Genomic DNA, 17,705 nt, shown 5'->3' on the forward strand with positions numbered 1-17,705 from the left:
GAAGAAAATGTGGTGTTGATCTCCTGTTTGCACAAAGATTTTAAGTTCATCATCTGCCATTGATCCATGAAAAAAAGCCTTCCATAAAGTGCTCCCACAAAGGAAGCATAGACTATCCAAAATGGCATCAAAAGTTAAGATTCGGCATGAAGAATGGTGTCTAATTAACCCCTGATTAATCTGACAGTTCATGAAGGGCTGTGACTTTTGTCCATCTGGGTTGTCTGACGCTATAAAATTCCCTGTTACTTCTGTAAGAATTAGAATTTAACAAGCTGTTATTTGTCCCAGAATAATGGAAAACAGAATTGCTCACTTTGTAGCGCTTGTATTATGAATAGCTAGCCCTGAGCATAGCAAAAAAAAAAAAAAGGCAAATGTTGTGAATCTGTGTACTGGTTGCAAGCACTAGTAGCTTCCAGATGTGACCAAATGACTGTAAATTTGAAGCAGATTGTGCTTGGTTAATCAGTGCGTTCGTAAGGTACTTGAAAGACCGTGTCCTCCTATGACAACTCCAAGTGAATGTGTTTTGAACATTTTGTGCATCTCTGTCCATAGGGACCTTTTCAATGCGGCTTTCCTTTCCTGTTGGTCCGAGCTAAGTGAAGACCAGCAGGATGAGCTCATTCGCAGCATCGAGCTAGCGCTCACGTCGCAGGACATCGCGGAAGTCACGCAGACGCTACTCAACCTGGCAGAGTTCATGGAGCACAGTGACAAGGTCGACATTGAGCAGTAAACTCCCAAACCTTACCGGTGTAATTAAAAGGCGGGATAAGAGAGGTTATATATTGGGTGAACTTTCAGATGTGTTTTTGGACATGTGTCGTTTGAAAGAGTCCTCTGAAAATTTCCTAGTGTAAAATCCTCTTGCAGAATATTATTGTACACGTAAGGTCATTGTGAAATTACATTTGTCAGTAGTTTACATGTACATAAGCCTTCATCTGGCAAAACTGGTCAACTAGCTCATCAGTGCATAGGAGTGAGTTGATGTAGAGCAACTTCCTCGGCTGACTTTGCTTGTTTTGAAATAAATTCTTATCTTTTTCAGGGGCCTCTGCCATTGAGAGATGACAATGGCATCGTGCTGCTCGGTGAAAGAGCTGCCAAATGCCGCGCCTACGCCAAAGCTTTGCATTATAAAGAGCTGGAGTTTCAAAAAGGTCCTTCGCCTCTCATCCTGGAATCTCTTATCAGGTAGGAGGTTGAAATTCATTTCCTAATTGAAATTGCCTGTGAATGCTGAGAAGTTCGCAGGGCGACCAAAGTGCCTACAACGCAGTTGAATTAAGGAGTGGTTAGTATAAACATATCACAGCACAGACTTCTGCCAAAGCTAAAACTAAAGATTTATTACCGGAACTGCTAAGATCTAATATCTTCATTTCCTTAATTTCCTCTATGTGATTAACAAAGCACATCAATCTAATGGCAAAAGGGAGGTGACGAGTCATACAGATCCCATTTTTTTTTTCTGGAGGCAAGACAACAAAATGTAACAAGATCTTGCATAAGCATAACAAATTATCACCATATCTGATGCAATTTCTCAGCAATATAAGCTTCACATTAATTGGTTTTTCCATCGATTTTTTAACTCACTTGTACTACAACTTGAATTCCTGAAGGATATTCCTGGTTCTATTTAATGGTTTGTGGAACGTCTTTCTGTTTTTAATGACATATTAGTGATTGTGAATATTCTGATTGTATGTCAATTTAAAGTACATTTAGGTAACTTGCTTTAGTAACATTGAGAACTTAGAGGCCAGTTTCACATCTCTTTTGTATTGATTGTTCCCTACTAGTTAAGCACAGTTATTGTCAGAAAAATCAAGTTTGACAGGTGACTTAGACAGAGGCCAACTGTTAATTTCTGATAAAAAATGAGAAAATCAAAATACAATACACATGACCCCGCCATGACCTTTCAATTTAATTCGTCATGTTTTCCACCTCCTTTGTATTTGCATTATTTCTTCGTTTTTGAAATGGCGTGCAGAAAAGCTGTTTTCCAGGCATCTAATTGGACATTTGCCCCTTTTTTTTCCATCTATGGGTGTCTGGCCCGGTTTCTCAGGGGTCTGTTTTCATTTTCCTGGGAGCCTTGATGATGATGAATGACGGGAGCAGGCACTCTAGTGTTTGCAATATCCCCATCTGGTTCTCACCTATCCAGAATTTCCCATTTATTCAAGAAAGCACAGGCTGGTGTGTAAAAAGCACAATGAAAAGTGTCTCTAATGAGTTGTGACTTTATTGAAAGAAAGAAAGAAAAAAAAAAACCCTCCCATGCGATATCTGATCGTCGTTCTGATCAAAGGCAACATGCTGCTGCGCAAATAAGTGATTAGTCACGGTTTGTGTTAACGACCTTCTGGTTACTGTAGAAGTTGTTGATTTTATTCTGTCACGTGGATCCTTTTGGTAGAATTTGAACATCTTTGTTGCTCCTTGGTGTCAATTTTGACTAAGTTTGATTCTTTGCCCTATAAAGGGTTACATTTACATGGCTATATTTCTAGGCCCTCCAGCCATGGCTCATTTCAGACATCTTCAGATATCTTTGTATCCTTATCCTGAACTGCAGAGGTATGCTGTTCATTGCGCATGTTCCATCTCCACTATAATGATCAAAGTCGGCAATGTTATATAGGGCAATGGGCTGCATGATCTGAACCACATGTTAATAATAAATGTCTAGCTTATAATGCTTGTGGGCACAATGGAAATAGTTGGAAATGGAATTTAAAATGAGGTTTACGTTGATCTGATTATTTTTCTTTTTTAGAAGGCTGCAATTCATGATGAAAACGTCATTTACAGTAGCCATCCAGTCTGCTCTTTTATTTTTCTAGTATTTTTTCAAGCCAAAATACAGTAACATTTCCTCAGCATGGCACAACTAAATTGAGTGCCCCACATGATGCTAAATGAATTCAACATATTTGTTAGAAAACCTTGTACTTCAAAATAGAGTAATCCCTCGCCACATCGCGGTTCGATTATCGCGGCCCATCGCTAACATTTCCGACCCCATCTGGTCTCCTGTACAGATAGACGTTGAATCTTTCATTGTACATGTTTTTGAGATGGCTGGCTCTTGAATGTATATTGGACGGAATAGCAGGCTGATAAAATGACAGACCCACCCCAGATGCAGTTCATATACAGTACAGTGCGAATGTATTTTTGGTCCAACCTAGTCTAGCCAATTATATAATTGATGTGACTCGGAAAAGTTTACATTATTATCGTTTTCCACAATGTTTTTGAAGTTTAATGACTTTCGTAGAATTGGATTAGCGAGTCTTCCACCACATTCCAAAGGTCTTTTGGTGGACTTTATTCCACCTGTACATTCTTCCAAAAGGGAGGGGATACCATTACAGCCTGATTTAGATGTAAACCTAACTTAATGTGGCACCTTGTAAGCTGACAAGCCTACTACATATTTCCCAGAGGCAGGAGCTTCTTTTGAATGTTTTTGTTTTGGAATAGTATCAGTGCTTTAACAAACTTATTGATGAAAACATAGCAAAATAAACCCATGAAGCATGTTTCTTGATGACAGAATAGTGTATTGTGGGTGGTCTTCATTCCTGTGGTAGCAACCTTAGGACCTTATGTCAGGTGGTCAGAGTCAGAGGTCAGTAACTCAAAGCAAATAGGTTTGGTATGAATGGTGAGAATACTATATTATGCTTTGAGTGAGTCACGTTTCAAATTTAATTGTAAGGCATGTCATTTCGTTTAAAAAATATTTTTATTTTCTGTCACATAAAAACGGCATACTTAAAGCTCTGTACACATTTCACAAATGACACATTTCAGACATCAATAGTTGGTTTTAAAATAAAATGCTGCACAAATAAAATATATTTGGCCCTATTCTAACAATTGAAACAAAAGGGTTTTACCCATTCATGAAATAAATTTTATCCATCTTGACGTATCTTTGCTACTGATCAAGTAGCAAAAAAATGCTTTCTTGATATTTGCAAGTATAAATGAGTCATAATCCAGCCACCCATGTGGTACAGTGGGAAAAAAAGAGCATATATTTAAGAGTTAAAAAATGCAATATTTTACTGATCAATATATTAAACACAACTACAATTTACAACCACACCCAAATACCATCAAAACATTCAACTGACTTAAACCTAATCAGGCCAAAAACAAATAAATTGACTTCTTTTGGCAACTGCGGGAAAGCCATCATTTGGCTGATGGTGTATAAGTTGAGATCTCATGGGATCTTGATCAAGGATGTACATCTGTAGAAATTATGGCTGGAAATTTACTGGCCGGACCTTCATCTCCACCTTTTTGAGGGAGTAATTGGGACCATGCCATCCATACCAAGTGATCCCATCTGTGCTCTTCATGTGCTCACCGTAGCGGTAAAAGACTCCATTCAAGTTTGAGTCGGTGCAGCAGTTGTACCAGTAACCACCTACAAAGAGATGACATTGAGTTGAGACAATGAACATTCATGTTAAGTCATTTGGCAGTCTCTATAAAACTGTCATTGTTCCGTTATTTGAATTACCTTTGCGTAATGAAGCGCAGTTATCGACACACTTGTCATTGTCTTTGTTGAGGGTGCTGAAGTTGGTATTGTTATGGTAGCGCAGGGAATCTCCAGCATTGCCTCTATAGTGGGCAAGGAAAAGCCTGTAGCTGTTGAGCTCATTGGCCACGGTGAAAAGGCCATACTCAGCATAACGAGTCTCTCCTTCCCAGTCCTGCGTTTGAAATGTTTAATTGAAGCATAATCATTTTTTTGCACTCATACTGGTGGTTATAAAAACATTTTATGCATGGTTTTATGTTTTTTTTTTCTTCTTCTTAAAAGGGTCTAGACCTGGCATTGCCAGCACCTACCTCCATCTCAATCCTTAGCACACTGGGCTGCCTTGTTAGACGGAATATGTGGTCATTGCCAAGCCAGAAGTCTCCGCGGATGGATCCAAATCCGCTTTTGTACTGCTTCCAGTCACGGTTAAATGACGTCAGACCAACTTTACGCCTCTGGATAAGAGTCCAGCCGCCTCCGTTTGTCTCCATATCACAGAACACCTAAAAACGATTTTCAGTATGTCTTACCAGAGTGAAAATCCAAACATTCATCATGCTCTACCTGAATGATAAAGTTAGAGAACACCAAATACAGAAAACCTCAGTATTACTCACACTTAGCTCAGGGGTTCCCAGGAACTCGTCTTTCGGAAGTTTGTACTCTCCAGAGATCTTATAGTTCTTGGTGTAGAGTGATGAACAGTCATATATGGCATCTGGATAAAAGAACATTGTCAGTCAACCTTCCCAAACAATTAAAAGCTAAATATGCATCCGGTAGTTCTTTCTCTTTCTCCCCTGCATCACTGTGTAGTAGTGTAAAAGAAGTAGGGATGGATTCCTCTGATATCTTCTAACAGGTCTCTAATGAAGTCTTAAATTTAGCCCAATCTAAGTCCCTTTCCTGCTCTGTGCTCTTGTCAAATTTGGTCGAGTTGTCCTGTTCTCTTTCGTAGTGACCCTTGTCAGACTACATGGTCAAGTTACTGAAATAATAAATGATGTCATGCCTGGTTTACTTCGCTGTGGCAGGCAGCACTGATTAGTGTTGTTTTAACACTGAAACGGCTTTGACAGGTCAGATTGACAGTTGTCAGACTTTACAGTTCCAATTAAAGGATTTTGTCTAGATATAGAGAAGGGTAATTAATGATTTTCTCAGGTATGTTTGCAAAGATACCGCCTGATGGTGGATGATCATTGGAGGTGGGTTAAAATAGTAGCAATGCAAAGAGATTCTAACAAACATTTTAAAATACTTCTATTTGGACTCTACAATAGAAGCATGGATACTCACCTGATGTTGTCTGTGGAGCGGACTGCAGAGACTGAAGCTGCATGATTTCCACGCGGTTGTTAATTTCAGAGTACTTGCTCTCGGCCTCTGTGACCCTGGCTTCCTGCTGGCGGTTTTGCTTGTCCAGGTCTATGATTTGCCTCACGACGTTCATCAAGTCTGCCTCCTGCTTGCGACTCAGTTCCCCGAGGAGACTGGTCAGGTTGGCCACTTGAACCTTAAGAGAACGCACCTCATCGCAGCACTGAGCCTTGCTTGGCTTTGGTGGTTTCAATGTCTTCCTGGGATTCTGAGCCCAAGTTCCCGCCACCAGAAGAATGGTGACTGCCACAATGCTGAGATTGACTTTTGACATATTGAAAGAAATTGTTCTATAGTTTGACTCTGGTTGTTCCGAATTGCTTTTGGAGCCCAGACGCAATCAGTGGAGTTGTGGTCGCTCAGTCGCTCTTCTTTGAATGGCAGCTCACTTGTGTTTCCTCAATGAAGACCTCCTCTCGAGGAGCATCTTAAATATTTGCATGTGGTTCCTCCCCCTTCTCCCATGCTCAACCCCCTGGATGTAAGGCTTCTCTCATCCCTGTCCCTCTACTTTTCCTTCAAATTTACTTTCACTCATTCGACAGAAGCTGTACTCACAATCTGCTTGGTGTTTTTTCTTCTTCTGGAATGTAATGTTTTTTTCGTTTTCCTCTTTTCCTTTTTCCATTTTTTTTTTTTTACTTTGTTCTAAATAATTACAGGGAAGGTTGGTGAAGTGCTAATAGTTGGTCATTTACTTACTCGTGAATCCTTTAAAGTCACCGATGTGTGTCAAGCTCTGTATGGAAAAATGTGATGAATTTGCCTTCCCGTATGTCCTCATTTGCCTGTATGTTTACAAGCGCGCAGTTTTCCCTTGGAAACAGCACACTTAAACACAGCTACCCTCTAACTTGTCTCATGAGACGCTGCATGCTCACTAAATGACCTTACCTGCTGCTTCTTTACCAGATTTTGGCCCTTTGTTTAGTCACTTTGGATCACCTTTGAAGCTAATTGCATTTTCCCCAATCTGGTGGCTGACATAGTCCTGTAATTACAAAATGCTCACTGGAGGCTTTTCTGTCACTACATATACCGAAAGATGTTTTGGTATGAAGCAGTGACCCCACTGGAGCTAAGCTGTCAGCAGAACACTCATGGGTTCAATTTCATGGGGTGAAAAAAAAGCAGCAGATTCTTATTCAACATTTTAAATTACATAACGGTTATTAACTTAACCCCATCCTCACAATCCTTTAAGGAATCCAATTTTTTTTTTATTCTGATACAATATCATCCAATTATGAGTATGGCTTCCTCACTTGCAAACAATTATGTTTGAACCAGTGGCTTGTTGAGGCCTCTAGAGTTTTTATGGTCTCTGCTTCTTCCGACATAGAAAGACCAGATTCCTTGAAGGCTTCAGTTGCTCGTAGGCGTATGTGTATCGCTACGTGTCAAGCCTTAGTTGACTGGCAGTCTACCCCACCTCTTGTGCAAAATCACCTAGGATTGATTACAAGCTCTCTGTGACCCTGTATGGGTTAAGCTGTATCAATATTGGAGGGATATCAAAGCTAAACATAACATTTGAGCAAAATGGTTTTCATCAAATCTTAGGTTGGAAATTGAAGTAGGCTTCTTTTCTCAAAATTGCCAGAAAATTAGTAGTCATTTTAAACGTCGATCTAACATTGTAGTCTAATAGCCAGCTCAGTGGCCTAGTGGTAGAGTGTCCGCCCTGAGACTGGAAGGTTGTGGGTTCAAACCCCGGCCGGGTCATACCAAAGACTATAAAAATGGGACCCATTGCCTCCCTGCTTGGCACTCAGCATTAAGGGTTGGAATTGGGGGGTTAGATCACCAACTGATTCCCGAGCGTGGCACCGCTGCTGCTCACTGCTCCCCTCTCCCCCAGGGGATGGATTAAAATCACACGGGGATGGGTTAAATGCAGAGGACAAATTTCATCACAACCAGGTGTGTGTGTGACGATCATTGGGACTTTTTTTTATTTTTATTTTTTTTTTAATTATTTGCTCCATCAACCTCAGTTTTACTGCTAAGATATCACAATTTCTATTGGTAGACATAGCAGTGCCACCCACACATCTCGCAGTGGAAACACCAGTCACATGAGAATAATTAATTTGCTAATAGGACTGACTTGAGATCTGCTCAATTCATTCAGAACACTGTCTGGTGATCTGGTCTGCAGAGTTCATATTTGGCAAAAGTGTTTGTGTTGTGTGTGTGTGTGTGTGTGTGTGTGTGTGTGTGGGGGGGCAAATTAGTTTGATTAAAATGGACCAACATATGCTAGTTTAAAGGACCCTCTGGAATAAATACGAGATGAATTACTGTCACCTTGCATTGGGCCCGATTTTAAAAAAAAAATAAATAAAATAAAAAATAAAATAAAAAATACAGAAATGAAAAAACATTGGAAAAAATGCAATAAATGATCTGCTACCTAGTTGAACCTTTTGACTTTCTCTTAAATGAACTATACAACCATAGTATTTTCCATGTGCTTGGAGACTATACTGTATGAATACACTGGGGGTATTGTGCAGCTCTGAGTGGCTGACTTCATTCCTTGGCAGACCTTCAGATGTCCTGGTGGCCTAAGCTAGCGATGACTGCCAGGTGCTATCTGTTATACATCAAATGCAAGCCACTACATCGGCTAACCATTTACCACCCTCCAAACCAGTAGCTCAGACAAACATCCTGCGCAAATAGAGCATAGAGTAGCCACAATTCTCAAAAGTATTCCCAGTGGTTTAAATGAGGACATTTTCTATGTCGCACAGAAACTTAATGGCCATTGGACATGAAACAAAATGTTTAGGGTTGCCATTTTTTCTGTGTGAGGGTGAACTGTAAATCTTTTGCTATTTATTATGATATCAATAAGTTGCATAGAATTTCCACAAAAACCCTCCTGAGAATATTGCTAATACGCAACCAAATCCAGACTCCCCCCCCCCCCCACACACACGCACACAGTATCAACAGCGTTCCAATGAGGTCACTTCCATTTTTTTAAGGGGTGGGGCCACCAGAGACACTTTGTTCTGCCGGCCCTTTAACCTGAAGGTGACGAGCCCAGGAAACATGGTGTGCTCTGGTCTCCCAGTTGGTGATAGTGTTTCAATAGTTTCTCCAGCTGAAAGCACAACATGCTTGAGGCAACATAACAGAAGAAAAACAGAAACCGTTCCCTGTTGCCTTTCTGTTCTCAGTGTTAGAAAGGACTAAATGTTATCCCATTTAGTAGAATCAGTTTGGTAAAAGAACATGCCGAATAGCTTTATGGTGTCAGAGGTCAAACGTCAGCCACTCCCAAGACACTTTTAAGTGTGCGATCCAACTGGTGTTTTGTTTTGGCTGTAACACACCTGCAATCCTTGTGAGGGTAAAGCCATTTAGATAATGGATGGCTGGAAAAAACGGTCATAACTCTAGTATGGAGTTGGTGGGTATAGTTTCACAGTCTGGGTTGGGAATGACGTAAGATCCCTTATCAGCATCAAATTGGTTTATCCTTGATCCATATGTACAAATGTCCATCCATCAGTTCTCTGAGGCACTATTCTCACTCCTCTCATGGGTGTGCTTTAGCCTATTCCAGCTGTCTTTGGACGAGAGGTGGGGTGACCCTCAACTGATCGTCAGCCAATCACAAATGTAAAAAGATCAGAATTATTTAACTTTTCTTGCGTGAATACCTGGACTGTACTTTTAATGGCCCTGTATTAATTTCTGGAGTTTGCATTCCCAGTCCCCAGTTGATTTTTGTTGTTGTTTTTATTCCATTTAGGGTTAGATGAGCATTTGGCTTCCCTCGTAGATCTACGACCAAGTGGATTTCTTTCAAATTAGATTAGGCCCAGTAGTGAGGTATGGCATTCCTCTTTGTTAGCTTTGCATACGTTACAGGATTTACAATTAGATGAGCGCGTTGTTGTACTTTCTTCCATTTTCTTTTTCTTTTCTTCCAGGTTTACTCAAAAACTTTTGATTGAAAAATAATCAAATGTATAAAATCAACTGATAATTAAGTCTATCAAAGGTTTGTTTATAGGTAGTCCTTGCATTAATGGTGGAAAGCAAGATAATTTTTGATGATTTATTTTATTTTACTGTAAGTGTACTGTACACCACTTTTTCCTCGATATTTGAGGGGCAAAGGTAGAGCAAAGGCCAGTTTTAGTAATCAGAAGGGAATTAAATAGTCAGAGTCACTGAATCTGAAAAGTAAATATTTTTATTCAATGAAGAAAAACCAACTTTAGTCCCAATATTTTTCTATGCAGTCTGAAATTGTCCTTTTTGAACCTAATGGTCTCTCAGGTTTCTTAAATTTGTTTACATTCTGAAGTCAATTGCCGGGCCATTCCTCCTTACAACTGGTATCCGTTTTCATCTTGTCTTTTCGTGGAGAACTCGCTTGCCAATAATCCTGAAGGAATTCACCGTCCAAGTAATTCAATTTTGCATACACGGCACATTTTCGAAACTTGCTCTAACAGTTAATTACTCTGAATTTGGTCTTGGCAGAGCTCAACCCTTGGCCGTCACCTCCAACGGCCTCACCTTTTAAAGTCTTGAAGGTCTGTCCTTACGAAATCGTTAAGATGGGGAACATGATGTTAGAGTCTTGTCATATGGATGTGTTTAGACTGCATGTGTCCTGGAAGCTGGCAGCCAGATGGTCTTAGCTGTGGGCCAGTTAAATCTCCAGGGTCCATAGAAGAGAAGATTCTTATCCACAGTTGTCTCCTCTAATGAAAACCCACATCTGGGCAATTTTAGCATACCTTAACTGCTTCTGTGTTGCACAGCATGGATGCCCAGTAGAAATATTTAATGTGCACAATGCCTTTTGTTTTACACAAGATGTATTTCTTTTCTGAAAACACCATTGATAAAGAAGACAATGTTATTGCAAGTTCGGATTCAAGGCTCCATATTAACCCCTTACTATTCCTGTTGTTCGCTGCCCCTGCAAATATGATTGGATCTGAAAATGTTCGGCATTAATATATCAAATTATCATGGTTATTGCTGAGCACACAAAGGTCTGCCAACCTCTTTTTCAGTTTGATCATGTGATATGCCACATTTTTTTCATATTCTCATTATTTCGTTTATTATTTTCTCATTTGATTATGTAGCATCAATATATTTCGTGGTGGATATTTTTGTATGATTACCATCCTAGGAGTGATCAAAATAATCTGTATCAAGAAAAACAGTTTTACAAATCCTGGTTCTTTTTTGTTGAAAACAAAAAATAGGTGCTGATAACTCCATGAAGGTTTACAATTTGGTGTTTGTCTTTTTTTGTTTTGTTTTTATTCTGCACCCACTGCTAAACATGTGCTTTCCGATTAATATGCTGGTGAATAATCTTTTCAGACTTCAGAGTCTAGTTACATTGCTCATAGTGGCTACATTTGGTTTCTATTCAAGTCAACTCCTGGTGTGCATATTAATTGTACCTGTCACGCATTCACATCTGCACCAGCAGCTTTAGATCATTTGCTGTGGTCACATGCAGAGCCATTTCATCACATCGGGACCTCAACTGTGTGAACTGTCAAAAGTAATTTCTGACAAATATGCTCAGGTAGCCCTCATCGACTGTCCTCAGGAACTCCACTGCATACCAGCATTTATCACACGCTTCATTTTACAGACATATTGGTTGTGGCCGCTCATGGCTTTTCCCATTAAGGAAATACAGTGCAGTTGCCCTTCACAGGAGTGTTTCCAGATGTTGTTCAGTTCTGGGTGCTCACACCGGACTTGCGGTGAAAGATAACGTACACATACACACAAGTGTGGCAGATGTCAGTCACTCTGTTTATTTCAACAAAATCCACTTTACATACCATTGCCACGATAGAATTGCTCAAGTTTCCGAGTAACCTGTGGGTTCAGAGGATTAACAAATACATAGTCTCATCAAGTGCAAAAGGTTCATGTTAAGAATAAATGCTGACTAGAAGTGCAGCCATTGATTGACAATTGATTGATTATCAAATTATTCAATAATTATGGATTCTAATTAATGAATCTTCATTGCTTTTTTATTTCGAGATTGTCTGCTTGCAAAACTATTATATAATCATCATAAACTATTTTATAATGATGTACTTCTTGTACCGATTAATTGCATATCTGTTTGTTTCAATAGGAAATATTAATTTAGTTTGCAATCATTTTGATTTAAGAGCAGATTCACTGAGCAAATTAATTCTGCAACCCAAGGTTCCACACTGTACTTCCTCATGTGAAATGATGTAATGACATTACCTCATTACCTCATACATCATAGCTTGTGCTTTCTATTTTTGACCATTCTGTCAATAGTAAATATGCAATGCTTTGAATTTGAAATATGACAACAAATCTTAATGTACATTTTATCGATAACCTATACTTATCGTTGAAGCTTTGACTCCCATTTTATGAAAAGCAAAAAGCATCTGATTCCAAAAATTCCACAAATACAACATTTGTGTGAAAATTTCTCTGAAAGCCCCTGTGTGTCTTCTTTTTGGTTTTATTTCCCAGTATCAACAATAAATTGCAGCAGCCAGAAGCCGCATCTGGTGTGTTGGAGTATGCCATGAAACATTTTGGTGAGCTGGTAAGTATTTTTTTTATAGTTGACATTGCATTTTCAACACTTGGCAGTGGATGTAGGTAATTCTCACCATTACCTTATCAACACCAGCATACATTCTCATAATGAAATACAATGTTCATGAAATGTACAGTGGGTGGTCTTGTGTCTGCTTACACCTCTTTAGGGGGTAGCCTTGGTCATTCTAGCTGCATATCTGCAGAACACCTTGTTCTGAAAATACAGCATGTAGGAAACCCACTTACTCTTCTGACTTGTCTTGGGGGGGAGTATTTTCCCACTTATAAAGACTACAATTTAGAAAGTGCACACATTATCAAATGAATTAAAGAATTCTGATATATTTTCAGAAAATGTGCATTCCCTCATGTTGCAGCTTTTGCTTTTGATTTATCACACTAAATAAACCACTAAAGTGATTTCAGAATGGTGTTGGAGACAACAGTTAGTGATGGCAATATAAACTTAGACTATGGTCTCGTGTAAAAAGTGCAATGACAGCACAGTTTAACCGTGATTGAAAAAAACAGATTTCGAAGGTACGTAGTTACTGTGTCGAAAGAGTATGAATAGAAACACAAATCATAGGGTGCCACGAAAAAACAGGCTGAGGAACAATGTTTAAAGTCCCAGATGAGCAATTCTTGCAGGCTTTTGTACACATGCCTCGAAAAAAGACACAGCAAGATAAAAATGCCTTGTAAGGTGTATTACTAAGATTGTATCTTGTCCTACATCTCGTGTTTGAGCTTTGACGCAAAAAGTAAGACTGAATTTGTAATACAGCGGTCCAAACAATGCTATTATAACACTTTTACCACTTTTTGATTAGGAAATCCAAGCCACTTGGTATGAGAAGCTCCATGAGTGGGAAGATGCTTTGGTGGCATACGATAAGAAGATCGACATGAACAAAGAGGATCCAGAGCTCATCCTGGGCAGAATGCGCTGCTTAGAGGCACTGGGAGAATGGTATGTGATTATTTATATCTTTAGTTTGACAGAAATGCTATTCTCTCGCTACTCTAGCCTTTCAGCTGTGTCCTTAAATACTTATGGTGAATTCATCAACCATCTCCTATTTCTTTTATTTTATTTTTTATCCTGTGTAGGACTGTGTGGGAGTCAATGTGGTGTGAATACGCTACTCATGCCCGTGAGCGCTGCCTTAGCAGCCTTTTCCAAATCTGTCTCGACAAAACTCCCTTTGACGGAGGTGAAAAGATTGAAAAAATTTTCCTTTGAGTAGACTGAAGTACTGTAATTCAATCCGGAAAGAATGAACGGAGAGCCAACCCTGGTTAGAGGTGCAGCAACTCTACTGAAAGTTCACCATAGTGACGGCTGGCCCTCAAAAAGCATTCTTTGGGAAAATGACAGTCATGTCAAAAAGATCCAAACGCTGTATGCGGAGGCTAGTTATTGAAATTCTGACACTTAACAGATGGCAATCGACTTATGTAACTGCTCTGGTGTGATTGTTGTCAGTGGTGTCATTTTGGGAAATGATATGATATTTATTTAGCAAGAAAATGATTTTGCTGAGGTTGGGCTTTGTGTGTGTGAGAACCTGTAGAGTCTGAAGATTATATAACATTTGACAGGGGCATGAGTCAATGAAGATTGACTTTTTGAGAACACAGTTGCCTGTCAGGTTAAGGGATATTGTTCAGATCCTCATGGTGCGAATCCAAAACTGGCGTCAAAGAGTTTAAGTAGAGTTATAATAACAATAATAGAGGAAGGCTTTAGTAGAAATCGCATCCTAACTTTTAAAAGTACACATGCATTATGAGGAATTCCTTAAAAATGGTAAACGTGTGTCCTGTTCAAAATACAGCGTAACCTCTACTGTAGGTTGAGCACAATCTACTTCATGATGTTGAATCACCTCTCTCATACAAAATAAATTCAATTCTTTTCAATAATGTTTTCAATGAGAAATGATTCAAGCGTAATTCAAAGATGATTTGTGTGATAGGTGCGGCTCACACATCCGACTATTTAACACTGCATACCATTGTAGAATGAAAAAACAGGTGCGGTCATTTGAAAAAAATGTTTTGTGGAATGAATTGCAATAGATGCTGTTGGATTTGTTAGCTAACGTACTTGACGTCATCAGTGTGTTAATGGAATTTACATTTGTCTGAGATGTTTATTTTGAAAGAATATATGAATGACAAATTGAAATGTTAAATAAAAAAATCTTTCTGTAGTCAAAAGGGCAATAAGCACTATGAAGGAAATCATAGTTCATATCTTGTAAATGGAATTTGGCATGGTGAAGCATCTGAGCTTCCTTGGCTGAAATACACCCAATTTGTCTGGATCTACACTAAAATGGGTTCTTCATTGGCTCATTTCCCACAGTCTAAGCTTTGTTGGAGGTTACCTGGCAGACCGCCACCATGACTGAGCAATCCCATTTAACGGTCATGATGTGTCTGAATTTTGTCATTGCAATGCTTGCACTCTTCACAGCGAAAGTGAGGTAAAAATGTTGCGGTGCAAAATTTCTGCATCTGGTGTATGTATGTGGAACCACTCTACAATGCAACCTTTTCCCAAAGTTTTGTGCTCATGCGATTAAGTGTATTCTGTTTTGTTCCGAATTGTGAATTAAGGTCCACTGTATTTTTTTGTACATGAACACTTGAACCCCATGCTGATTTTTATTGTTGTTTTTTTTTAAGGGGTCAGTTGCACCAGCAGTGCTGTGAGGAGTGGACTCTTGTCAGTGAAGAAACCCAGGCCAAGATGGCTCGTATGGCTGCTGCGGCTGCTTGGGGACTGGGTAACTCCGACACTTTTCAATCACGGCTGCATTAGCTCTAAATTAGTTCATGAGGAGCAGTTTTTGTAAATTATACGCATGTGGAGCCGCAGCCATTGCGGCAAATGGGTGACTGAACGATGCAGAGGGTGGCAATGAAATCTAAACATTCGCCCCCTCGCATAACATGGAAGTGGCCAACCACAATGTTGACACGCTGTAATGCATAAATGTGGAGCAAAAACATTTGCCACAGTCAAAGAGCATCCCTTGAGATTTGTGGTCTGTGGCTTTGCCTTGAACCAGCCAAGCTACTATATGAAGACTATCCTGACCGCATATCATTTACAAATATTCAGTCATATTTAGTGATTTTTCTCTTATGTAAGTCATGGTCAACGAAAGACAAAATCATCATCACATCCTTGAGCAATCATTTTTACGTTTGATTGTTTTTCCGTCAGGGCACTGGGACAGCATGGAGGAGTACACATGTATGATCCCGAGAGATACACACGATGGTGCCTTCTACAGGGCAGTGCTAGCCTTGCATCAGGACCTGTTCTCATTGGCCCAGCAGGTACTTATGTTATGTCATAATATTTTGAATACATCCAGCAGAGCGAACTTCCATCCCCCATTTACTGTACAGTGCATTATGGCTGTATTTATAGAAAACCTGAAGACATACCATGGGATGGCTCAATAGCCTCACAGTTTCTGGAATTTCCATTAGTCTTTTGAACAATCCATTCAAAGTTTACTTCGTTGGACAGAGTATTAAAGGAACAAAAATGTCTACGTATATTCCAGACTATCAAATTCCCTCATTGCCTTAGTGTGTTCACAAAAGTTGTTTTAATGATTTGATACTTATATGGCGTTGAATTGTTATGTAAGAAGCATTAGATTATCATTTTCAGGTTCCCACGATTCAAAGTTTGTTCCTGTTTTCAGGGTACGCTGGAAGATACGATACCATAAGAGTTCTATGTTCGCCGTGCAGTATAATAACATACAAAACAAGCTGAATGCATTTGATCTTAGTTCCAAATCAGTACGAGTCACCACATAATATTGTAAATTAAAATAAGTATATTTATATGGTTATTACCTTATTAAAGATTAAGATTAAGATTAAAGTCCCAATGATCGTCACACACACACCTGGGTGTGGTGAAATTTGTCCTCTGCATTTAACCCATCCCCGTGTGATTTTAATCCATCCCCTGGGGGAGAGGGGAGCAGTGAGCAGCAGCGGTGCCGCGCTCGGGAATCAGTTGGTGATCTAACCCCCCAATTCCAACCCTTAATGCTGAGTGCCAAGCAGGGAGGCAATGGGTCCCATTTTTATAGTCTTTGGTATGACCCGGCCGGGGTTTGAACCCACAACCTTCCAGTCTCAGGGCGGACACTCTACCACTAGGCCACTCACTGAGCTGGTGGTAATAGAGGGTTATTAAACCCATACGGCATTGATGCTGCCATTTGTTGTTCCTTCTTATCTATCAAGTCATGTGGTAACCCCGCCGCCTTCCTTTTAAGCAAGTGCAACTTAACTGACTCCATTGTTGTTCTTTTTAGTCACACAATGCATCACAAATGTTATCAGATCAGGTTGACATGTACTGGTTTATGGTGTTGGCTGGTCAACATTTGATCTGATGATATTAAGGCCTATTTGAAGACTAACCCAGGGTCAAATGTGCTTTTCAAAACGCGTGTGCTTTTGTGTGAACTCGGTCTTAAATGCTGCTCTGTATTTCCGTAATTACATGAAACTTGGTGATTGATATGCTTCTATGTACGCATTTGTTGGATCTTGAACCTGCCGCTTTCAAATCCATGTCCTTAGAGCCAAGTCCTCAATGCAAATGAGATGCTCTCATTGGAATTGCTTGCCAACAGTTCTGATGAATACAAGCTTCACCTTGGACACCTGTTCCTCCACTTTCCTAGGATTCGTCCACCATGTCACCTTTTCACAACGGAGCCCCCAAAACTTGCACTCTGCGCTCCCAACTCACCCCCTCTAAGACAGAGATTAGATCCAGGTGTGGCCCATAGGATGTGGTGTTAGATGAATAGGGAGACCAGACGTTTTACTCTTACTGACACCAAGCCACTCAAAATGAATAATGAGCAATGAAAAGCAGATGGAGCACGGTGAAAGCTTAAATGTCAACATGAGCTCAGTCTAGTCTTCCGGATGTGGTTCTTAATCCTCACACTTAAATTTGTTTGATTTCATATGGGCTGGTTGTTTTGCCGCTATAGTAGACATGTGCTTGCCGAGTCCCAGAGGGCTTCTGTGTCTGAGAGTAGTTTGAGGTGGCTTTGTAAATTGTCCATTCCAC

At 39.8% G+C, this 17,705-nt stretch overlaps 2 protein-coding genes across 2 annotated transcripts in view; one reads left to right on the forward strand and one right to left on the reverse strand.

Annotated features, from left to right (window-relative positions):
• mtor (mechanistic target of rapamycin kinase) overlaps positions 1–17,705 on the forward strand; it is a 55,441-nt gene that overhangs the window by 16,753 nt on the left and 20,983 nt on the right. Inside the window, exons 27-32 of the mRNA XM_037265116.1 lie at positions 562–724; positions 1,058–1,203; positions 12,500–12,575; positions 13,405–13,544; positions 15,269–15,369; positions 15,813–15,928. Of these exons, the coding sequence (XP_037121011.1) occupies positions 562–724; positions 1,058–1,203; positions 12,500–12,575; positions 13,405–13,544; positions 15,269–15,369; positions 15,813–15,928 (742 nt within the window). The remainder of the gene's footprint in view (positions 1–561; positions 725–1,057; positions 1,204–12,499; positions 12,576–13,404; positions 13,545–15,268; positions 15,370–15,812; positions 15,929–17,705) is intronic.
• angptl7 (angiopoietin-like 7) lies at positions 3,754–6,383 on the reverse strand. The gene is made up of 5 exons (XM_037265130.1): positions 5,888–6,383; positions 5,206–5,306; positions 4,897–5,091; positions 4,562–4,757; positions 3,754–4,465 (listed from the first exon to the last, which is right to left on the reverse strand). The coding sequence occupies exons 1-5, from the start codon at positions 6,240–6,242 to the stop codon at positions 4,296–4,298; spliced, it is 1,017 nt and encodes a 338-aa protein (XP_037121025.1). The 5' UTR covers positions 6,243–6,383; the 3' UTR covers positions 3,754–4,295.

Source organism: Syngnathus acus, chromosome 2 (genome assembly GCF_901709675.1).
Source record: "Syngnathus acus chromosome 2, fSynAcu1.2, whole genome shotgun sequence".
Classification (NCBI taxonomy): Eukaryota; Metazoa; Chordata; class Actinopteri; order Syngnathiformes; family Syngnathidae; genus Syngnathus; species Syngnathus acus.